This window comes from Trachypithecus francoisi, unplaced genomic scaffold (genome assembly GCF_009764315.1).
Source record: "Trachypithecus francoisi isolate TF-2019V2 unplaced genomic scaffold, Tfra_2.0 Lachesis_group0, whole genome shotgun sequence".
Taxonomy (NCBI): Eukaryota; Metazoa; Chordata; class Mammalia; order Primates; family Cercopithecidae; genus Trachypithecus; species Trachypithecus francoisi.
In genome coordinates, this window is record NW_022681453.1 from 116761019 (window position 1) to 116786620 (window position 25602).

At 40.2% G+C, this 25602-nt stretch overlaps 2 protein-coding genes and 1 non-coding gene across 16 annotated transcripts in view; 2 read left to right on the plus strand and 1 right to left on the minus strand.

Annotated features, from left to right (window-relative positions):
• The window catches only part of GPR160 (G protein-coupled receptor 160), a 129868-nt gene extending 109384 nt beyond the window's left edge, over positions 1-20484 (plus strand). For all 3 annotated transcript variants that reach the window (XR_004437183.1, XR_004437190.1, XR_004437189.1), the window contains one exon: positions 20232-20484. The gene's annotated coding sequence lies outside the window, so the exon portion shown is untranslated. The remainder of the gene's footprint in view (positions 1-20231) is intronic.
• The window catches only part of PHC3 (polyhomeotic homolog 3), a 95868-nt gene that overhangs the window by 66456 nt on the left and 3810 nt on the right, over positions 1-25602 (minus strand). For all 12 annotated transcript variants that reach the window (XM_033211683.1, XM_033211682.1, XM_033211681.1 and 9 more), the window contains exons 3-4: positions 20238-20393; positions 18725-18802 (exon numbers count right to left, since the gene is read on the minus strand). In XM_033211683.1, coding sequence (XP_033067574.1) covers positions 18725-18802; positions 20238-20393 — 234 coding nt within the window. The remainder of the gene's footprint in view (positions 1-18724; positions 18803-20237; positions 20394-25602) is intronic.
• Positions 8056-8117, plus strand: LOC117084655. The gene has a single exon (XR_004437568.1). It is a non-coding gene; the product is annotated as a U7 small nuclear RNA (small nuclear RNA).

Here is a 25602-nt window from a genome sequence, read left to right on the forward strand (position 1 = left end):
GGATAAAGTTAAACCTTCCCTGACAACCTCTCTAGCATCATCTCCTCCCACTCCACACACAATCTTCCCATTACCCGTAGCAAAGTATTTGTAATATCATGATCTCAGTCCTCTATGGCACTGGTGATAATATTCCTGACTAGATTGAGCAACCTTGCCACCCCTATGCCCCAGCCCATCTGCAGCTACATAGTGAACAACTCCTTCTCAAAACTCACCCTGCTCTAATAAGCTTTTTCAGGCATTCCCATATCCCAAAGCAGAACTGACTATTCCCCCTCTTTTTTGCCTAATTGTTACCATCCATATATTTTGGCATATGTTTCTATCTCATCCTTCTAAATAATAATTTCTTTAAGGGTGGGGGCCACGTGTTACTCATCTTCATATACCCAGTATCTACGAAATGTCTTTATTCAGTAAGTTTATTAAGTTAATTAATGTCATGTTGTTTTAAGGCATATTTCATATTTTAAGGCATATTCATGCAATATTTAAGCTTTGCTCCAGAGATTAAATCACCAACAGGGAAAAACTGGACCTAAGTTTTTCTGACTCGTGTATTTTGGCATCTGGGGTACTTCTGTAACATCCTGATAACTCCCTAATTCAGGTTACTCTGCAGTAATAATACGCCTTGGAACTTTTTTTTCAGTTGGTGATTCTTTCGAAAAACAGTAAGAAAGAAATGTACTCTTGGTAAGGATATTTACATATTCTTTAAAGAAAAATGTAATAAAAGTCTTCTTAAAAAAATAATTGGCTGATAGCTAACAAGCCTGACAGTGCTTTTTAAGGAAGTGGAGCACAAAGTACAAACAGAATGCTTTTATTTTTCTTAAAAAAGAAAAGAGGAAGAAAACTAGCAACCCCTGACCACCTGTATTCTACTCTAAGTTGTGAGATCAAAGAACAAGTGTTGTGTCTACTTTTAAGTTCCATATAACAAGTAATATTTCTTTTTTTTTTTTTTTTTTTTTTTGAGACGGAGTCTCGCTCTGCCGCCCAGGATGGAGTGCAGTGGCCGGGTCTCAGCTCACTGCAAGCTCCGCCTCCTGGGTTTACGCCATTCTCCTGCCTCAGCCTCCCAAGCAGCTGGGACTACAGGCGCCCGCCATGTCGCCCGGCTAGTTTTTTGTATTTTTTAGTAGAGACGGGGTTTCACCATGTTAGCCAGGATGGTCTCGATCTCCTGACCTCGTGATCCGCCCGTCTCGGCCTCCCAAAGTGCTGGGATTACAGGCTTGAGCCACCGCGCCCGGCCACAAGTAATATTTCAAAAGCAGCTATCTACTAACACCCAACTCATGAAGGCCAACAGATCAGTAGCCACCTCTGCAAGAAGTCCATCTCCCTAGCTAGCCTAACTAAAAAACTGCCCTTCCTTTCCACAACTAATAAGGCTCTCCTTTTTCCTGTGTTGCTCTGCTGACCTAAACCAAATGTCCTTACTAATTTCCATTATTTTCTCTGTCAGTTCCATCCCAACACTCCTAATTTCCTTTCACTGAAGACCCTTATCAATCCTGTCACTTCATATCTCAAGTCACATTCCACAAAGAACTCACTCACTGAGTCTGATTACTGCAAGCTGTCTTCCCACTGACACTAATTCTAAGAGTCATTAGAAAAAAACAAGTCTGCCAGAAAAAGCCACTTAACTCCCAACCACCTGTTAATGTCCTCAAAAGAAGTTTCCAACGAATTACTACCCATAGCCAAAGTCCATTTGAGAGCTGTTTCTAGTGTTTGATCAGAATCTATTAGGTATACCCTAAATAGAGAAATACTTCACATTAAAAGAATGATGTATCTGTATTCAGTGGCATTAAAAGATTTTTATGTCCACTGCTGATTAAAGAGGCAGCAAAATAACATGTAGAGTATCATTCATATAGTTACATACAAATGTATGTGTGTGTATATGTATCACAAATGTGAAAAACATGTTAAGAAAGATGGCCAGGCACAGTGGCTCATGCCTGTAATCCCAGCACTTTGGGAAGCTGAGACAGGTGGATAGCTTGAGCTCAGGAGTTCGAGACCAGCCTGGTCAGCACGGTGAAACCCTGTATCTACCAAAAATACAAAATATTAGCCAGGCATTGTGGCGCACACCTGTGGTCCCAGCTACTCAGGAGGCTGTGCTGGGAGGATCGCCTGAGCCTGGGAGGCGGAGGTTGCAGTGTGCTGAGATTGCAGCACTGCACTCCAGCCTGGGTGACAGAGTGAGACTCTGTCTCAAAAAAAAAAAAAAAGTTAAGAAAAATGACTGCATTGGATGTACACACAATAATACATACTCATAACACGACATATGACTAGACTCAATATAGAAACACACACCCATGCACCGCTAACTGTGAGAACAGTCACCAAAATGTCAAAGGTACATATATAATGCCTTCTAGGAGTAAAATCCAGGATTACTTTTTTTAAAGTTTTTAACTTTTCTATGTAGGTATTAATTTTAGAATCAGAGAGGAAATGCTATTTTGCTCTTTAATGTTTACCTTAGTATATTAATTTGCGTTTATCATGTTAAAGCAGCTTATAAACAGTATTGCCTCATTATTTAGTGGGAACTGCTATGTGGTACTTCAAATATTAGTAGTATAAAATGCTATATAGAAATTTTATTTTTAGTTTACTTATTTAAGAAAAGAGATGGAGTCTATGTAGTTCAGGCTGGTCTCAAACTTCTGGGCTCAAGTGATTCTCCCATCTTGGCCTCCCAAAGTCCTGGGATTACAGGCGTGAGCCACCATATCCGGCCCTATATAGAATTGTTTTTTTCTTGAGATGGATGGAGTCTTGCTCTGCTGCCCAGACTGGAGTGCAGCAGCACAATCTCAGCTCACTGCAACCTCCACCTCCTGGGTTCAAGTGCTTCTCCTGCCTCAGCCTCCTGAGTATCTGTGACCACAAGCGCCCACCACCACGCGTGGCTAATTTTTGTATTCTTTTGAGACGGGGTTTTGCCATGTTGGCCAGGTCTCGAAATCCTGACCTGAAGTGATCGGCCCGCCTCGGCCTCCCAAAGTGTTGGGATTATAGGCCTGAGCTACTGCGCCCGGCCTTTTAAGTAATAATAGCTATCCATGAAGAATTTTCTTTTTAAGAGACTACATGTTTTTTTTCTGAGACGGAGTCTTGCTCTGTTGCCCAGGCTGGAGTACAGTGGCGCCATCTTGGCTCACTGCAACCTCCGCCTCCCGGGTTCAAGCGATTCTCCTGCCTCAGCCTCCTGAGTAGCTGGGATTACAGGCGCTTGCCACCAGGCCCAGCTAATTTATGTATTTTTAATAGAGACAGGGTTTCACCATGTTGGTCAGGCTAGTCTCGAACTCCTGACCTCGTGATCCCCCCACCTCAGCCTCCCAAAATGCTGGGATTACAGGCATGAGCCACCATACCCAGGTGAGACAGCATGTTTTTAGTAAATCAAAGAAATAAAATACCTATCCTATTTATTTTAGAAAAACATTACTTCTACTTTCTGCAATACAAGCTGGTGAAAATAAAACAAACATAAAAAACCTCAGTCTCCCAATGTTTCCAGATTTTGACATCCTAGAAAGAAAAGTTGCAATGTCAAAACAATTATAATATTTGAAATAATTTAAAATGTCCACCAACAGGGATGGTTATATAAAATAAAATCCATTCACACTGTGCAACCCCACAGAGCAGCTTAAGTGAGACTGATCTCTGTCTGCAAACATAAAAAGATCTCAAGACACACTGTTAAGGGAAAAAAACAAAATGCAGAATACCTGTGTTTACAATGTGTAAAAAAGAGTGCTAAATGCATATATGCACACTTCTCTACAACATATATGTCCAAAATACATAGGATAAGATCTGGAGGGATATAGAACCAACTAAGAAGATGACTGAAAGGGAAAGGAGGCTTTAGGGAACTTAATACCTTTTTTACTTTTTCTGTACTGATGCAGTAAAGCTGCTTGTGACCATACAAATATTCAGGCTACAGTTTTATCTCACACTAGTATTAGGTTTTGGAAAAGCCTTCTACACCCAACCACTTAAAATTATATTTTAAAGAATCCTTAAAAACCGAGTTTTGAAGCCTAAAAAAAAAAAAAACCCTGAAAGAGATAATAAAGGATGAGGACACTAGCAGAACACTGAAAATGACTGATTATAAGCAAATAATTTTCTCTCAGGTAAATTTACATCCCATATATAACATAAATATATCAAATGGATTCTGATATGTGGCTGACGTGATTTGGACATTGAGAAAACTGAACAGTTTTAAGGTTCTTGATCTAAAAACAATCTCACTGACCCACTGAATATGCTCTTAGGAAATTTTTAAGAAGAAAATAACTAAAAATGTATACAAATATATATAATAGTCAATACATGTTTACTTATATTAGCAAAAACATGGAAAAATTAAAACCACCAGCAAGAGAAAAGTAGTTTTTAAAAACGGTAGAACATTATACACTCATTAAAAATCGTATTTACAACCAATAAATAAATAAAGAAAATAATAAAGAAACCATTTGCTATCCCTCCTACTAAAATAGCTATCCCTCATTAAAATAGCAATTAATACAGTAAAAAAGGATTGAGGAAACAGAAACATCTAGACTATCGGACATTCCATAAGGTAAGTTGACCTGAGCTCTTCAAATGTCACGAAAGAAAAAAAAGACAGGAAGCCTTTTTTATATTAAAAGAAAAAAAGAGTATTTAATGCAGTATGTGATCCTTAATTAAATACACAATGGGGGCCAGACATGGTGAGCCTAGATCGCGCCACTGCACTCTAGCCTGGGTGACGGAGACTCTATCTCAACAAAAAATCAAGGCAGGCAAATCACGAGGTCAGAAGTTCGAGACCAGCCTGCCAACATGGTGAAACCCTGCCTTGACCAAAAATACAAAACATTAGGTGGGCGTAGTGGTGGGTGCTTGTAATCCCAGCTACTTGGGATGCTGGGGCAGGAGAATTGCTTGAACCTGGGTGGCAGAGGTTGCAGTGAGCCAAGACCATGCCACTGCACTCAAGCCTAGGCGACAGAGTGAGACTCCATCTCAAAAAAAAAAAAAAAAAAAAAGAAAAAGAAAAAAAAAAGTCTGATAGGCCAGGCATGGTGCCTCACACCTGTAATTCCAGCACTCTGGGAGGCTGAAACAGGTGAATCACTTGAGCTCAGGAGTTGGAGACCAGCCTGGGCAACATGGCAAGACCTTGACACTACAGAAAATACAAAAATGAGTCAGGTGTGGTGGCGTACGACTAAAATCTCAGCTACTTGAGGGGCTAAGCAGGGAGGATCAATTGAGCCTGGGAGGCGGCAGTTGCAATGAGCCATATTAGCACCACTGCACTCCAGCGCAGACAACAAAGTGAGAACCTGTCTTGAAAAAAAAAAGAAAAGTGAAAATAAAAGTAAAATAAAATCTGACAAATAGCTTAACAGAGATCCAAAGAATTTTATCCATAATAGAAAAACAGAACATTAGTTTGAAAGAACAATGAGAAAACAAGAAAATGTGCTGAGAAATTAGAAATATAGTGGCGGCCGGGCGCGGTGGCTCAAGCCTGTAATCCCAGCACTTTGGGAGGCCGAGACGGGCGGATCACGAGGTCAGGAGATCGAGACCTGCCTGGCTAACACGGTGAAACCCCGTCTCTACTAAAAAAATACAAAAAACTAGCCGGGCACGGTAGCAGGCGCCTGTCGTCCCAGCTACTCGGGAGGCTGAGGCAGGAGAATGGCATAAACCCGGGAGGCGGAGCTTGCAGTGAGCTGAAATCCAGCCCCTGCACTCCAGCCTAGGCGACAGAGCGAGACTCCGTCTCAAAAAAGAACCAAATAGAAATATAGGGGCTGGGCCGGGCGCGGTGGCTCAAGCCTGTAATCCCAGCACTTTGGGAGGCCGAGGCGGGCGGATCACAAGGTCAGGAGATCGAGACCATCCTAGCTAACACGGTGAAACCCTGTCTCTACTAAAAAATACAAAAAACTAGCGGGCACGGTAGCAGGCGCCTGTCGTCCCAGCTACTCGGGAGGCTGAGGCAGGAGAATGGCATAAACCCGGGAGGCGGAGCTTGCAGTGAGCTGAAATCCAGCCCCTGCACTCCAGCCTAGGCGACAGAGCGAGACTCCGTCTCAAAAAAGAACCAAATAGAAATATAGGGGCTGGGCCGGGCGCGGTGGCTCAAGCCTGTAATCCCAGCACTTTGGGAGGCCGAGGCGGGCGGATCACAAGGTCAGGAGATCGAGACCATCCTAGCTAACACGGTGAAACCCTGTCTCTACTAAAAAATACAAAAAACTAGCCAGGCGAGGTGGCGGGCGCCTGTAGTCCCAGCTACTCGGGAGGCTGAGGCAGGAGAATGGCGTGAACCCGGGAGGCGGAGCTTGCAGTGAGCTGAGATCTGGCCAGTGCACTCCAGCTTGGGTGACAGAGCGAGACTCCGTCTCAAAAAAAAAAAAAAAAAAAAAGAAATATAGTGGCTGAACTAAAAATTTTTTTTAAAAAGTCAAAGAAAGAGCTAAAAGAAAAAGTTGAGGAAATATCCCACACACACACAAAAAGGCAGTAAGTGAAAAGGTAAACAAGATAAAAGATCAATCCAGAAAGGTCAACATTCAACCAAGAGCTCCAGAAAGAGAGAACAGAGAAAACAGAAAATTAATTTCTCATGGATTTGTTTAGTTTCACATATATGATCATTAAAGAACAAAATTAACTTCTTGCAAATTTGTTTAGTTTCACATACATGATCATTAAAAACCTAGTTTCACACTGAGAGGGCACAACAGGTGTCCTACACAATGACATCTAGACACATTCCCATGAAACTACAAAATAAAAAACTTAAGCAAATAGGCAAACCTCAAAGATTCTGGAAAGGAAGAACAGACAGTTACCCCAGAAGAATGATAATGAAACTAACAACAGCCTTTTCTTCAGCAATACTAAAATTTTGAAAAAAATATTAGCTTTCAAATTTCCTGAGAAAAATTATTTTCAATATAGAATTCATATAAAGATAATTATAAAAAAGAAGAGGTAATTTTCAGGCCCACAAAGATTTAGTTTTTCTTCCACATAGTCTTTAAAAGAAAGTTATAAGATACTCCAGCAAAACAAAATTCTTATCATACTGTCCTTTGACTATTTACTTGTCTGTATCCTCGTTATACTCTAAAACCTTTGTTCACTTTCAATCCTTGGCACCTGACACCAAGTAGGCACTCAATAAAAAAGTACTGGCATAGATTGTCCTCAGGAATGTGGAAGACTAACACAGAACCCCACGTAGTAATGAATCCCTCAATCTAACCTCTGCTGTTTCAGAATCATGATCTCACAGTGAGACCTCTTCTCTGCAAACTCTACCTGCTTTAAAAGTTTAGCATTCCTCGGCTACTGTAATACAATCCCCAAAGATGTCTTTTCTGTTAATTCCTATGACATTTATCACTTGATTATATACTATTATATTATGTACTGTTTGATATATCTAAGCATAGTTCTTCAAATGCATACTCCCTGAGGGAAGAAACTTTGACTTACATATACCACCAGAGCAAGTAGCACGATGTTGGACAATAGATACATTTGCTCTAACAGGCAACCAAAGAATTTCACTACAGGGGTCAGGATTAGAAACTCTTCTATAACCCAATCTCAGGCAATTAGAATATATCCTAAAATAATTCTCTGCATTGCAATAATCAAGAATTAACATTAGGTCGGCACAGGGGCTCACACCTGTAATCCCAGCACTTTGGGAGCCAAAATGGGCAGATCACCTGAGGTCAGGAGTTCGAGACCAGCCTGGGCAACATAGTGAAACCCTGTCTCTACTGAAAATACTAAAAAAAACTAGCTGGGTGTGGTGGTGGGTAACCTGTAATCCCAGTTACTCAGGAGGCTGAGGCAGGAAATCGCTTGAACCCAGGAAGCACATGTTCTAGTGAGCCAAGATCATGCCACTGCACTACAGCCTAGGTGAGAGAGTGAGACAGTCTCAAAAAACAAAAAAAGAGTTAACATTAATAGTGTTACAGTTCTTTTAGAATTTATCTAGCAGGCTTTCTGCTTTTTGCTGGAAAGCCCATAAAAAACAAACATGCAAAAAGAACATTAATATCATTACATATTTTAGCTGATACTTATTACCTACCATACATCTTTCAACAAGTATTTATTAAGTACCTACTATGTGATGGGCACATGTATTTTTATAACACATATAAACTATTTAAGAAACCCTCACATAATCCTAGATTAACATCTAAACATGAAAAAGTTCTCAAACTTTTTTCTTATTAATAAACACAGTCTTATTCAGAACTTGAGATTCAAAAAGATCACAGAACTGCTCTCTGGCTGGCTAAAGCTTACAATAAGGTAAGGCCCAGACCCCAGTCTGTCATATCAATCTATGGAGGCTGCCATAATAAAACACCACACACTGGGTCACTTAAACCAGTGGTCCCCAAACTTTTTGGCACCAGGGATCGGTTTCATCGAAGACAATTTTTCCACAGACAGGGTGGGGAAAATGGGTTTTGGGATGAAACTGTTCCATCTCAGACCATCAGGCATTAGATTTTCAAACCTAGATCCCTCACATGTGCAGTTCACAATAGGGTTCATGCTCCTATGAGAATCTAATGCTGCCGCTGATCTGACAGGAGGCGGAGTTCAGGCTAGAATACTTGCTCACCCACCACTCACCTCCTGCTGTGAGGCCCAGTTCCTAACAGGCCACAAAGCAGTACCAGTCCATGGCCTGACCCCTGACTTAACAGAAATTTATTTTGTACACTTTCAGGGGCTGGGAAGTCCAAAATTAAGGTGCCCACAGATTCAGTTTCTGGTGTGGGCTCTCCTCCTGGCTTGCAGACTGCCACCTTCTCACTGTGTCCTCACATAGCAGAGAAATTGCCAGTGTCTCTTCTTCTTTTATAAGAAACCAATTCTGGCCGGGTGCGGTGGCTCAAGCCGGTAATCCCAGCACTTTGGGAGGCCGAAACGGGCGGATCACGAGGTCAGGAGATCGAGACCATCCTGGCTAACACGGTGAAACCCCGTCTCTACTAAAAAATACAAAAAACTAGCCGGGCAAGGTGGCGGGCGCCTGTAGTCCCAGCTACTCGGAGGCTGAGGCATGAGAATGGCATAAACCCGGGAGGCGGAGCTTGCAGTGAGCTGAGAACCGGCCACTGCACTCCAGCCCGGGCGACAGAGCGAGACTCCGTCTCAAAAAAAAAAAAAAAAAAAAGAAACCAATTCTATCAGATCAGGGCTCCATTTTTATGACTTCCTTTAACTTCTATCACATCCCTAAAGGTCCTATCTCTAATACAGTCTGAGTTAGGCTTCAACATATGAATATGGGGGACATAATTCAGTCCATAGCATCATTTCCTGAACTTTCTCTATGATACAGATCCAAGGATATCTGGATGAAAAGACTAAAACCATTTAATTAGACAATTTAATTTTACAGAAAATTGGCAGGCAGGGAGGTTAAATGACTTGGTTAAGTCACATTAACAGTCAGTCACAGAATTTAAGATTAGAACCCAAGTCCCTCATCTCCTCCATTCTACCCAACTTTCTCTCATCACACCATGAACAGTAGTGAAGTCATCAAGTACTCGTGTGACATGAACGTTCAAGGAGCTGCATGAGACATCATTAATCATGAAACCTCCCACATGAACTCCAAACTCACATAACCAATGCCTACTCAATACTACAGGTGGGTGTCTAATACAGATCATAAACTTAACATGTACAAAATCAAACTCCTAATTTTCTTCTCCAATACCTCCTTTAGCTCCCAATCTTTCCAGATGCTTCAGCCAAAATACTATGGAGTCACCCTTGACTCCTCACATCTTTTATTCAATGCATCAGCATATCTTGTGTTAGTTCTCCTTTCAAAACATATCCAAACTTCTATAATTAAATGTTAAAAAAAAATTCAAAATCTGGCCAACCACTTTTCACCACCTCTAATATCAACCTCATGATCCAAACCGCCAATGTCTTTCCATTTGAATTATTACAAGAACATTTAACTCCATGCTTCTATCTCTGGCCCCTAGAACCTACTCTCAAAAACCAATTTGAGATCATGTCACTTCCATACGAGAACAGCTCTCCAATAGTTTCCCAACTCATACTTACTAAAATCCAAAGGTCTTATAATTTCCTCATGATTAGGACTACAATTACCTCTCTGATGTCATCTCTAAACCACACTCCCACTCTCTCATTCCACTCCAGCCACATTGTCCTCCTTCTGTTCCCTGTGCATGTCTGCCCCCCTCACCATCCTTAAGAAGGCCACCTTTATTAACAAGGCTTTCCCTGACCATCATAATTAAAATGGCATATTTCCCCAGCCCGTTCCCTTTCCTTGCTTTATTTTTCTCTTTCACTTACCATCATCTGACATACTATGTACTTGTTTAATGTTCATCTATCCCTAGCTCCATGAGGAAAGAGATTTGTTTGTTGTGGTAGTGTATCCTCAGCACCTAGAAGAGGATTTGGCAAATATTAAATGCTCAATAAATATCTGATGACTGAATGAGTGAATGCATGAATGAATAAAGTCATAAAACTGGGCTTCAAAAGCTCATCTTGTCTAGCATCATAATTAGAAAGCCATAAATAAAAAAACAAGTTTTTTCCCTTTCTGACAGAATAGTACAGTGAGTTGAAGTCAAAATATCAGGGATTAATGTAGTTATAGGGCCAAATGCAACAAGGAAAGAGAATGATATATACATAGCCCTTAAGTCACTCAGAGACTTATGATTGTAGTTTTCAGCCACATAATCCTTTCCAGCTGAAAATGCCCAAATATTTAGTAAAGAAAGTGTGTGTGTGTGTGTGTATGCACGTGTGTGTGTCTGATGGCACTGCCCTCACATGAAAACAAACAAAATTAACTATAAGCCTATTTATATTTATGTATAGAAATGTATAGTCAGCCGGGCATGGTGGCTCACACCCGTAATCCCAGAACTTTGGGAGGCCGATGCGGGCAGATCACCTGAGATCAGGAGTTCAAGACCAGCCTGGCCAACATGGTGAAACCCTGTCTCTACTAAAAATACAAAAATTAGCCAGGCTTGGTGGCGGGCGCCTGTAATCCCAGCTATTCAGGAGGTTGAGGCACAAGAATCTATTGAATCTGGGAAGTGGAGGTTGCAGTGAGTTGAGATCGTGCCACTGCACTCCAGCCTGGGTGACAGCGCAAGACTCCGTCAAAAAGAAAAAAAAAAAGGAGGGAAGGCAGGCAGGCAGGTATAGTAATAATATAGGAAAGCAGGCCAGGCACAGTGGCTCAGACCTATAATCCCAGCATTTTTGGAGGCTGAGGCAGGGCTGCTTGAGGCCAGGAGTTCAAGACCAGCCAGAGGTGAGATCCCTTCTCTATACAAAAAAAACAAAAACAAAAATAGCTGGGTGTGGAGGCATGCACCCGTAGTCTCAACTACTCAGTAGGCTGAGGCAGGAGAATTGCTTGAGAATTTGAGGCTGCAGTGAGCTATGATCATGCCACTGTACTCTGGCTGGGGCAATAGAGTGAGAGAGTATTTTCTAACCAAAAAAAAAAAAAAAGTAAAAAAGAAAACATATAGGAAAGCTTTAAACAAAACTTTGTCAGAGAAAATGGGATTACTGAAGGGAGGTAGTCACTTTTACTCTATACATTTGTGTTATCTATTCCTTAGGCAACAATAGTTTGTTCAACTTTATTTAGATAATATAAAAATTAACAAAATAAAGCTCTTCAACCTCCTTCCTCAGAGATAACCACTAATAACAGTTTGTTGTGTACCATTACAGATCTTCTGCTTGCACAATCAAATGGACACATGCAAATAACTTTTAAAAAATAAGTTAAATGACAAGAATTCTGTTTCCAAAAAAATGGAGTAGACATACTTTTCCCTATTCCTCCTGCCAAGAACAACTAAAAACTCTTACGTTACATATAAAATAAACCTAAGAAGACCCCAAAAGGTAGAAGAAAAAATACAGAGACTGGCTAGAGACCTCAGGACCGAGTACACAACATGGTAATGAATTCTCTGGGTTTTCATTTTACCTCTTATAACCCACACTTGGAGGGTGGAAATGAAGAAGTCAATAACTCAGAAACACCAGAGGCACAATCAAAAATCCCCAACAAAAGCCTGCTCTTTTTAACCAAAGGACCAGGAAAGGGACAGCCTTGCAACACAGCAAAGTTTTAGACAATAATTACTCTACTCCAACCAAACACTACAGAAAAAAACTGTGACCCCACCCATGTCTGCAAAGAACTTGATTTTCCAACTCCCTCAACCCCTCCAACAGGTTCATGTCAGAAAAGGCCATATAGAGAACAGGACTTTCATCCTAGCCAGGTGATAATAAACCACCACCACCACACCCATGCACCCTGCAGTCTCAGTGGAGACCATGTGGGGAGAGTAAAAGGTACTCCCATTCCTTCTAGCCAGAGAGGCTTCAGTAAAGGCCTAGTGAGGAGCCAGAATTCCCACCCCAGCATAGCAATTAAGAGGAACATCCCCTCAAGTGTCAATGGAGGCTAACTGGGGAACCTGTACTTGTATCCCCTGTATTTCATGCCATATGAGGACTCACACTTGCACCCTCATACTGCATTAAGAAGGCAGCACACTCTCCCACTGAGAAACAGCCAAAATAAAAAGGTCAAATAGGATTACTAGTCACACAACATAATACTAAAAACATCCAAGTTTCAATAAAAAATCACTCATCACATCTAGAACCAGGAAAACCTCAAAATGAATGAAAAAGACAATCAATAGAAGCCAATACCTAGATAACAAAGATATCAGAATTACATGATGAAGGCTGGGCATAGTGGCTCACGCCTGTAATCCCAGTACTTCAGGATGCTGATCACCTGAGGTCAGGAGTTTAAGACCGGCCTGGCCAAAACGGAGAAACCCCATCTCTACTAAAAATAAAAAAATTAGCCGGGCATGGTGGTAAATGCCTGTAATTCCAGCTACTTGGGAGGGTGAGGCATGAGAACTGCTTGAACCCAGGAGGTGGAGGTTACAGTGAGCCGAGATCATGCCACTGTACTCCAGTCTGGGTGACAGAGTGAGACCTTGTCTCAAAAAAAAAAAAAAAAAAGAATTATATGAGAAAGCAGCCATCATAAAAATGCTTCAAAGAAGTCAGGCCCAGTAGCATGCACCTGTAGTTCCAGCTACTTAGGAAGCCAAGACAGGAGGATCACCGGAGCCCAGGTGTTAGAGGCCAGCCTGGACAACATAGTGAGACCCCATATCTTAAAAAAAATCATGGTTCAAATAAGCAACAATGAGCATATCTAAAACAAATTAAAAAAAAAAAAAGGTCTCCCTAAAGAAACAGAGGACATAAAGAAGAACCAAATAATAATTTTTTATTTTTATTTTTTGAGATGGAATCTCACTGTACCACCCAGGATGGAATGCAGTGGCGTGATTTCGGCTCATTGCAACCTCTGCCTCCTGGGTTCAAGCAATTCTCCTGCCTCAGCCTCCCAAGTAGCTGGAATTACAGGAACATGCCATCACAGCCGGCCTATTTCTGTATTTTTAATAGAGATAGGGTTTCACACATTGGCCAGGCTGGTCTCGAACTCCTGACCTCAAGTGATCTGCCTGCCTCAGCCTCCCAAAAAGCTGAGATTACAGGCATGAGCCACTGCACCTGGCCCCAATTAATAATTTTAGACTGCAAATAGAATAACCAAAATAAACAAGTTAAACAAGCTTACACAATGCATTCTTGCTTTTTACACTCAATACATAATGAAAATCCAAGTCTCTCTGTACACAAACATACAGTATTTTTTAGTAGCTATATTATTCTACCGTAGGAATTAACTATCATTTATTTAACTAATCCTCAATTAATGGGCATTTATATTATTTATAATTTTTTACTATTATATATCATACATATGGGCATAATTATCTAGGCCATTTTTAATTATGTCACTAAAAGTGAGAGTGCTATTATGAAAGGGTACACACAGATTCTTTTGGCTTTTTTTGAAACAGGGTCTCATACTGTTGCCCAGGCTAGAGTGCAGTGGCACAATTATAGCTCACTGTAGCCTCAAACTCCTAGGTTCAAGCAATCCTCCTACCTCAGTCTCTTGAGCAGCTGGGACTACAGGCACACGCCACCACACCTGGCTAATTTCTTTTTATTAGATGGGGTCTATGCTGCCCAGGCTGGTCTCAAGCTGCTAGACTCAAGTGATCCCCCCACCTCAGCCTCCCAAACCACTAGGATTACAAGCATTAGCCACCATTCTCAGCAAGTTTTAAAGTTTAACACACACTGCCAAATAACCCTCCAAAAGAGTTGCACCAATCTATAGTCCCACTAATAGTGTCTGTACGTATATCTACTTTTTCACATTCTTGCCAACAATAGATATTGTGTAAACGTTTTTACTTGTTTTCTAGTTTGACAGATGAAAACAGTACTTCATTGTTATTTGTACATATACTTCTATTTTTTTAGACAGGGTTTGCTCTATCACCCAGGCTGAAGTGCAGTGGTGCGATCTCAGCTCACGGCAGCCTTGACCTCCTGGGCTCAAGTAAGCCTCCCACCTCAGCCTCCGAAGTAGCTGGAACTACAGGCGCTTACCACAACATCCAGCTAATTTTTTGTTGTTGTATTTTGCTTGCAGAGATGGGGTATCATCTGCCTGCCTTGGGCTCCCAAAGTGCTGGGATTACAGGCATGAGCCAACATGCCCAGCCTTTTTACATACATTTATTATTGATATGTTAAATATATTTTCATGTGTTTAGAAGTCAAAACATAGCAATGCGCAGTAGCTCATGTCTGTAATCCCAGCACTTTAGAAGGCCTAGGCGGGCAGATCACTTTAGGTCAGGAGTTCGAGAACAGCCTGGCCAACATGGCAAAACCCCATCTCTGCTTAAAATACAAAAATTAGCCAGGCATGGTGGTGTATGCCTGTAGTCCCAGGTGCTTGGGAGGCTGAGGCAGAAGAATCGCTTGAACCCAAGAGGAGGAGGTTGTAATGAGCCAAGACTGCACCACTGCACTCCAGCCCGGGCGACAGAGCAACGGAACGTTCCATCTCAAAAAAAAAAAAAAAAAAGTCTTTCTTTTAAAAATTACCAACGAAGATCTTCTGTGAATTCTCACTGTTTATCTTACTAATATAACAGTCTTTGGTATTTTAGAAATATTATCAGCCAGGTGTAGTGGCTCATGCCTATACCACATAATCCCAGCACTTTGTGACCTGTGGTTGGAGGATCACCTGAGCTCTGGAGTTCGAGACCAGTCTGACGGGAACACAGCAAGATCTCATCTCTAGTAAAAATTTTAAAAATTAGCCAGGCGTAGTGGTGTGCGCCTGTAGTCCCAGCTACTCAGCAGTCTGAGGTAGAAGGATCACTTGAGCCTGGGAGATGGAGGTGGTAGTGAGTTATGATCGTGCCACTGCACTCCAGCCTCAGAGGAAGACCCTGTCTCAAAAAAAAGAAAAGAAAAGAAAAAAAGACTAAAATTCTCCCTGTCTTCCTTTTTGAAAAAAAATTAAAGTGAAAAAGAGAAGAAATATTACCCATTTATGCAAACATATTTTCTCCCATTCTGTTTTCACTTTGCTTATGCTGTTTTTTTGGCAGCAGTAGAATTTTTAGTTGGTTTAACTTCCATTTTAAAATTTAACTAAATCTTTGCCCCATTGAAGTTGAAATACTAAAGACATAAACCTAAAGGCTCAGTCCAAATTAGTTTTAAAGCCAAACAATCATAAAATCACCCCTCCACTACTGATAATTGTTTAGAATTAGTCATGATTCTAACTAAAGATAAGAATGCAGGTACCCACTAGTTACCTACACATTCAATTAACAACAGTCTACTCTCCAAACCACATATAGATGGAGTATCTGTTATATGAAATCTTTGGGACCAGAAGTGTTTTGGATTTTCTTTGTTTTTGTTTTTCAGATTTTGGAAAGATACAAAGTGGTTTAGCATGCCAAAACTAAAAATCCAAAATCCAAAATGTTCCAATGAACACTCCCCCTTTGAGAGCCATGTTGGTGTGCAAAAATTTCAGATTTTAGAGCATTTCAGGTTTTCACATTAGGAACAATCAGTCGGTAGGTACACAGTTCCCCCAGGTGGTATGATTGGACTTTTGACTTGATCAATTCTTAAATAATATTCCATTTCCCCACTGGGATCCCACTTCTACTCTAAGCCCCAACTACCCAGTTGGTTACTTGACAGCCCTTTTATCTTCTGGAGAATGGACCCTTTCCCAAGGCTTCACTGTTATCTGGAAACCTAACTCAAAATAACCAAAACTCTGAAAACTACTAGTCTGCTACCTGACGGCTCATTATCATCACCACTTAAGAGATTTCTATTATCACGCTCCACCCTCTTTTTGGATATTGACCTAAACTTACTAAGTTACCTTGGGCATTATAACTTTTACTGCTAGTCAAATTACGTGAGCAGAAGCTCACAAAGAATACTAAATAAAGCAAATGTAATGTTTTATTCCTTTATTTTACTGGGAATCTGTTCTTCCTACTTATCTTCTCCCACCAGCCATTTATAGCTTTTGGTATACTTCATGGTATAATACTGCTGGTTTATGACAAGTATCATTAACAATGTCATACATATAAGCACAATCACTAGAATTCTAACTTCTGTGAATGTCACATACATAAAGCCATAATGAAAGAAAAGTTTAAAAAGATACCTTTTAATAACATGAAGGAAAAAAATTCAAAATAACATATCTATACAAATATATTCTATCGTTATTCCAGTATTTTGCAGAATAAAGAATTTGTCTATATAATTTCCTTCAGTAGCCCACAAAATGTTTACCACTCCTTCCCCACTACCATTGTATTAATTAAAGACATCTGATGTCAATGACCAAAACTACAGTATTAATGCTTAGAGCTAGGTTACTTAACTCTTTCATTTTCTTTAACATCTTCAAGTAATAGGTAACTTTTTCTTTTTCTTTTTTTTTGAGACGGAGTCCCGCTCTGTCGCCCAGGCTGGAGTGTAGTGACCGGATCTCAGCTCACTGCAAGCTCCGCCTCCCGGGTTTATGCCATTCTCCTGCCTCAGCCTCCCGTGCAGCTGGGACCACAGGTGCCCGCCACCTCGCCCGGCTAGTTTTTTGTATTTTTTAGTAGAGACGGGGTTTCACCGTGTTAGCCAGGATGGTCTCGATCTCCTGACCTCGTGATCCGCCCGTCTCGGCCTCCCAAAGTGCTGGGATTACAGGCTTGAGCCACCGCGCCCGGCCGGTAACTTTTTAATCTAATCTTGTTCCTACTCCAGGACATTCCCATGCAAAAAACAAACAAACAAACAAAAAAACCTATATGCTGACCACAGCATGTATTTAGCAAAGACCATACCCTTAGCTGAAGAAATACAGCACCTTCAGTTCCTTAACAAACTACAAACTATATTGTATGGGAGCCAATTTCATGAAGTATCAAAGTATTACCATTCTGGACCAGGAAAAAGTATCCAGAAAGGACATTACTAGGTTTTCAAGTAAAGGCAATTTGCTCCCCACCAGGAGACACCTTTAGTTATCACACTAGAGGAAGGAGAAAGACCACAAGCTGCTGGTATCTAGTAGCTAGGGGTGCTGCTAAACATCCTATAATGTACACAATAGACCCCGACAACAAAGAATTATCTGGCTCATAATGTCCACAGTGATGAGGTTGGGAAACCTGGGACAAATAATGAACTGTGAATATGAACTGCATTGTATCCATGTTATATTTCCTGAATTTAATAATTTTTCCGTGGCTTCACAGAACAATAGCCTTGTTCTTAGGAAATACACATCAAAGTATTTAGGAATAAAGGAACATGTCTCAACTTACAAATGACTCAGAAAAAAATAATATGTACACATGTAGTGGGAAAGAATGAATGATAAAGTAATGGGGCAATATGCTAATAATTGATTAATCTGAGTAGAGTATATACAGAAATTTTTTTATTATTCTTGCAGTTTAAAATTATACCAAAATTAAAGCTAAACAAGCATGCCCATAAATTTATTTTACCTGGGAAACTTTGCACAATTTCCCAATATATTTGTGCAATATAGCAAATCAGCTTTCTTTTACTCTTTTCTCAAAATAAATTACCCTATCTCGAATGGATACTTGCAAATTGAACCCAAATAACTCATTTAAGCTGAAAGTATAATTTCTAAAATGTGAATGGCACAAAGTTAGAAATGCTTAGATGTCTACCAAGGACATGACATTCCACTGTATATCACAGTAAATTCATGGCCAATATCCCTGCATTGTGTATTTCAGGCTTTCAATACACACTGAAAACTGAAACCACTTAAGATCTGAACATGATCAATGCAAAAGGATATACAAGAAATAATACAAAAGTATTTTTAAGACTCAGATTTTCGTAAGTTTAACATTAGTTGTGAATTCTTGAATTTTATCATTCCTATTTATGGGCAATTGTTACTTTAAACAGCATGCAACAAATTATAGTAACAGCTTCATAAATAACAAGTTTACTTTTGGAAAACAATTCTTTAAAATTTTAAATCCAGGAAAAAAAAATTTAGGGAACTTACAGACGTTTGGGACATACTTGACTGTTGTGTGACACTTCCTGTGGGAGATGTAGATGGTCTTCCACTGGACAAACTTGCCTAAAATAGTAAGACTTTTATAATACATCGGTAAAAACCTAAAGTTAAGAACTTTCTGGTACCATGATAACACAAAACCACAACAATAAATGTCAAAAGGCCTATGCATGAAACAATTAATTTTACAGTCAACATGGCTTAAGCTTTGGTTAAACAGATTTTTTAAATAAGAAAAAACTGAATGGTGAAAACAGGGGATCCAAAGACTAGTCTTTTTTATTAACTACTTTATTGTCAGTTTCACTTTACGGGTCTCTGTCATCTTTAAAATGGAATCACTACTCTGGAGTTATGAAAAAGAAATTAGAGCTACAGCAAGTGCCAGTGGGTTTCAGTTTCCTAACTTGTATCATGAACGTGTTATTTAAAATTACACTACTAAGAAGAAGCAACAGCTGAGAATCTGTTGGTAACAGAAATAAACCTTTTTCAGGTTCAGTCAACTGAGATCCTCCTCTGGTGAGGGGATTTATGAGTAAATCTTAACAGCTTTATTTAAATAGTATAACAACAACAAAAATATTTTTAAAAAACAAGCATTTAATAATGAAATCCTGTTATCAGTGGGAATATGATTGGATTTTAGAAAGATGGATATACATATCTTTGTATAGATAATTTCTGGAGAAGTATGTATTAAATTGTTACAGTGGGCCGGGCGCGGTGGCTCAAGCCTGTAATCCCAGCACTTTGGGAGGCCGAGACGGGTGGATCACGAGGTCAGGAGATCGAGACCATCCTGGCTAACACGGTGAAACCCCGTCTATACTAAAAATACAAAAACTAGCCGGGCAAGGTGGCGGGCGCCTGTAGTCCCAGCTATTCGGGAGGCTGAGGCAGGAGAATGGCGTAAAACCCGGGAGGCGGAGCTTGCAGTGAGCTGAGATCTGGCCACTGCACTCCAGTCCAGGCGACAGAGCGAGACTCCGCCTCAAAAAAAAAAAAAAAAAAAAAAATAAATAAAAAAATAAATTGTTACAGTGGCCACCTTTGAAGAATGGGAAACAGTGGTAGGCAGGGAAAAGGAACAGCTTTACTTTACCTCTTATAAACAATTTAATATTGTTTGATTTTTTAATGAGTATAATTACATAATTTTTTAAATCTTATTTTTAGTAAAAATACAATTTATGTAAGCCTAAGTACTCACTGTTGTACCTAGAACTATATACATATAACAAAGCCACTAGTAGCAGTTCTCCAGTCTGGATAAAAAGTACTGAGACAAAAGCTAGAAACAGAGTAACATAAAAAACATAGCCCCTTTTTCTCAATTAACTTCTATTTGGCAACCTATTAATAAGTTTCCTTCAGGAAAAATAACCACAGGACATCTGAGAACTCTGAAATAATACCCAATGTATTTATTTTCAGTAACTACTTACAGAAAACAGAAACTTTGGTCTCATAAACTCTTAATCTGTTTTAGTCTTACCTGAACGGCAGCAAGACTCTGAAGCTGGGAGCTGCTTAAATGCTGCTGCTGAAGAGCTGCAGTATGCAGCATTAAGTGCTGCTGTTGGGCTGCATACATTTGCTGAAGGTACTGAGCAGCTGAGCTAGGAGGCCGATGCAACGCCTGTTGAATTACCTGTGATAAGTCAATTGAACCAATGTCAAACCATAATCTCAACCTTTATCTTAATCAGAAAATGAAAATATAAAAAAGTGGCAGTTTAAAATTTCAGTTTTAATACATAATATCATCAAGCTTATTAACATATCTCTTTCCTAGTTACATATCACTAGAAACCACTAACTTGTACACATCAAAACTACCCAGTGGGCTGGAAGCGGTGGCACAAGCCTGTAATTCCAGCACTTTGGGAGGCCGAGGTGGGCGGATCACAAGGTCAGGAGTTCGAGACCATCCTGGCTAACATGGTGAAACCCCTCTCTACTAAAAACACAAAAAATTAGCCAGGCGTGGTGACACATGCCTGCACTCTCAGCTACTCGGGAGGCTGAGGCAGGAGAATTGCTTGAACCCGGGAGGCAAAGGCTGCAGTGAGTGGAGATCATGCCACTGCACTCCAGCCTGGGCGACACAGAGAGACTCCATCTCAAAAAAAAAAAACTCAGTGGACAATTCACAAAAGACAGGCCAACTAAGCATTTCAAAAGATTTTTAATCTCACCAGTAGTCAAAAACTTACAAATTAAAACAAGATACTATTTTCCAACTTTCAGATGGATAAAGATTTAAAAGACTATTACTACTACCTGGGGAAACCAATACTCCCATACTGCTAGTAATAATTTAAGTTGGTATAACCTTTTTGGATAAAACTTGGTAGAATTCAGGGCTTGGGTGTGGAGAGAAATACCTTTACCATGCAGTCATTACAAATAGTAATGTAGATCAGTGCTGTCCTATACAGTAGCCACTAGTCACATGTGCCTACTGAGCACTTAAAATGTGGCCAGTGCAACTAAAGAATTGAATTAATTTTAAATTGAATTTTAATTAATTTTAATTTTAATGTAAATGTAACTTGTGGTAACCACTGACCACTGTAGTGCACATTGCTGATACTGATCTACATTTACTAACAAAAAAAAAATCAGTGGGTTACAAAATAGTATATAGAGTAAGATACCATTTTTATATTAAAATATTTGAAAGAATCAGTCCAGGTACAGTGGCTCACACCTGTAATCCAGCACTCTGGGAGGCCGAGGCGGGTGGATCACGAGGTCAGGAGATCAAGACCATCCTGGCTAACACGGTGAAACCCTGTCTCTACTAAAATTACAAAAAATTAGCAGGATGTGGTGGTGGGCGCCTGTAGTCCCAGCTACTCGGGAGGCTGAGGCAGGAGAATGGCGTGAATCCGGGAGACAGAGCTTGCAGTGAGCCAAGATAGCACCACTGCACTCCAGCCTGGGCGAAAAAGTGAGACTCCATCTCAAAAATACATATATATTTGAAAGAATCCACAGGAAAACTTTCAAAGACCACTGATGAGTAGCTAGAGGTGATTTTTAGCTTCTAGTTCATACTTTTCTATAAATGTCTGAAAATCTTACAATGAATAGGTGTTATTAATAATCATATAAGATTACAAAGCAGCTGGGCATGTTGGTTCATGCCTGTAATCTCAACACTTGGGGAGGCCAAGGCAGGCTGATCACCTGAGGTCAAGAGTTCAAGACTCGCCTGGCCAACATAGTGAAACCCTGTCTCTACTAAAAATACAAAAATTGGCCAGGCATGGTGGCATGTGCCTGTAATCCCAGATACTGGGGAGGCTCAGGTGGGAGAACTGCTTGAACCCAGGAGGTGGAGGGTGCAGTGACCAGAGATCATGCCACTGCACTCCAGCCTAGATGACAGAGCAAGACCCCATCTCAAAAAAAAGAAATAAAGTAAAATTTAAAAAATTATAAAACTATTTCTTCTTTAGAAAATTACTGAATAATTTTAAAAAATTTTAAACGTCATATACTTTGTTTTGCTTCAACATTGAATAAAACTATTCTTACTTTAAAAATTCCTTAAAAAGTGTTAATTACTGTGAATATTAGTAAAATGTAAAATCTGAGCCTGAAACTTCATAAACAAATATAGAAGTACTGTAGTAAAATCAGAGAAAATTCCTACACTTGTCCAAAAGGTTAAGTCAGAATAAGTCAATCCTATACAACCAAATCCAAAAGTCACACTGTGCTCACTGTGACTCAAACAGCACAGAACCCTAATTGCAGCATCAAACCAGAGTTTTCAAAGAGCTAAGGGAATAATAGTGCCATAATCCTATAGCTTGAGGGTCTCTCAGGACATCTTGAACCATAATACCATGAATCCTTTTATCTAAATTTCAAGAAAGCATATTTCTGTGTGTTATTGCTTATTTTCATGTGTTAATATCTCATCTCTCCAACTACAGACTGCTACGCCTGATACAAATTTCTGTCACAAAATCAATGGGAGCTTTTGACCCTTACCTGCAGGTGACTACAGGCCAGCATTAAGTGATTCAGTATTATAACAACATACTTTTTTCAGTCAGATCAATCTCTATTTGTTCTTCTAATTCCATAACAAAATTCTAAAATCACTGGACAACAGCCAGAAAAAACTTCTAAAATCAAACTGAAATAACAATCTATTTGATACATACTTTTGTCAGAGTATACTCATTTTTTCTGTTGTCAGCACAATCTTTCCCTACTATTCAATGCTCAACTTATAGCAATGAGTAAATAAAAGTAATAGATACAGCACATTGTTCTTATTTATTATAAATTATTATTCACCCAAGGAGGGTGAAGAGAATTTCCAGGACTGAAAAACGAAAGCTGGAAAATTAAAGAATTACTTAAGTAGTTCAATAAATATTGATTGATTGCATTTTGGGAGAAGCAATTCTATGGTCTCATAAGAACCAGAGTTAGTACTATTTATGAGATATATCTATATCTACATATCTTTCTATGAATTTTTTATTAATCTATGCAGCTTAATTGAAAACTAGAGGACAAAATAGTATATTAAGCTATCATATTATCAGTGGTGATAATCCCAGCACTCTGGGAGGCGTGGTGGCTCATCCCAGCACTTTGGGAGGCCAAGGCAGGAGGACAGCTTAAAGAAAGAAGGTCAAGACCAGCCTGGGCAACACAGTGAGATCCTGTCTCTACAAAATAAAAAAATTAGCCAAGCATAGCGGCATGTGCCTGTAGTCTCGACTACTCAGGAGGCTGAAGCAGGAGGATCACTTGAGCCCAGGGGGTTGAGAGCTGTGATCATGCCACTGGACTCCAGCGTGGGCAACAGAGAGAGGGAGGAAAAAAAAAAAAAGGGCCGGGCGCGGTGGCTCACGCCTATAATCCTAGCACTTGGGGAGGCTGAGGCAGGCGGATTACCAGGTCAGCAGATAGAGACCATCCTGGATAACATGGTGAAACCCCATCTCTACTAAAAATATAAAAAATTAGCTGGGCACGGTGGCACGTGCCTGTAGTCCCAGCTACTCAGGAGGCTGAGGCAGGAGAATCACTTGGACCGGGGAGGTGGAGGTTGCAGTGAGCCGAGATCATGTCACTGCACTCCAGCCTGGGCTATAGGGTGAGACTCAGCCTCAAAAAAAAAAAAAAATTTACATCCTTTTCCCTACATCCCTTACCTCAGCGAAAGGTAAAAAACATTAAAATCCCACTCTGCATGCAAGTTTTAATTTCTGGTGAACCGGCTGGTTTCACTCCACAGTTACTTCGGAAAATTAAATCCTAAACCATAAAATAGTTAAATAGACATTATACTGGGGTATCCACCATGGAAACATGGAGCAGAGGAAGGACTATATTGCAAGCAGTTGTTTTCAGGGTAGATGCAATTACCCTGATTCTACCGAAAGAAAGCAGGTATAATAGAAAAAATAAGAATTCAGAGTGATTAAGGGCACAAAGGCTGAAGTATGAGAACTAGCTAGGTGAGTTTGGGAAAGTTATTTAGCCAATTTAAAACATTTATTTTCCCATCAGTAAAATGGAGATAATAATAATAGCTACTTCATAGAGGGATGGTAACTATTAATGGAGGTAATTCATGTAACATTTATCAAATGTTTGGCACGTAGTAATTATTCAATAAGTATTAGCTATTACTATCTACTGAAAACCTATAATGTGCCTTATACAGTTCTAGATACTTCATTTAATCTCAAAGATACTTCATTTAATCCTCAGAGTAACTAACGAAATAGGTAGTCTCATCCTCATTTTAGTTTTCTGAGGCTCAAGGGGATTATGTCTCATGCCCAAGGCTATATAACTCCTAAAGATAATGAAAACGGAATTCAAACAAAGCATAATAGAGTTGAAAATCCATGCCCTTTTTATATAATACCATATTGCCCCAACCTCCATTATCATAAATGTTAACTAAGTAAACTTTACTTTCTCAACTAAGTGACTTCCTAGTTCAATATTCCCTTCCCCCTCTGCTCCTAAGGGATTTAGAATGGATCCTCCTGCTTAGGGGTCTTAGACAACCTGGGTTTAAAATGAACTTCATAACATATCTACATAGCTTAACAGATCTCCTTAAGTCCATATTTTGAGTTCCAATATAAAATAGATAAACCTACAGCCATTCTGCATGTTGGGGCTCTAGGCTGAGTGTCTTCACATTGCAGCAGCACCATAGAGACTTTCCCCTTATAATTTTCTTTACACATAATCTTTTAAACTACATGCTGACAAACGTTAAGCCCTCTCAATACTATATATATATATAATTTTTTTTTGAGGACGGTGTCTCGCTCTGTCGCCCACACTGGAGTGCAGTAGCGCAATCTTGGCTCACTGCAAGCTCCGCCTCCCAGGTTCATGGCATTCTCCCGCCTGAGCCTCGCTGGGACTACAGGCGCCCACCACCACGCCCAGCTAATTTTTTGTATTTTTAGTAGAGACGGGGTTTCACCGTGTTAGCCAGGATGGTCTCGATCTCCTGACCTCGTGATCCGCCTGCCTCAGCCTCCCAAAGTGGTGGGATTATAGGCATGAGCCACTGCACTCAGCTTTTTTTTTTTTTTTTTTTTTTTGAGATGAAGTTTCACTCTTTTTGCCCAGGCTGGAGTGCAGCGGCGCACTTGGCTCACTGCAACCTCTGCCTCCAGAGTTCAAGTGATTCTTCTGCCTCAGCCTCCCAAGTAGCTGGGATTACAGGTATGCACTACCATGCCTGGCTAATTTTTGTGTTCTTAGTAGAGACGGGATTTCACCATGTTGGCAAGGCTGTTCTCAAACACCTGAACTCAAGTGATCCGCCAGCCTTGGTCTCTCAAAGTGCTGGG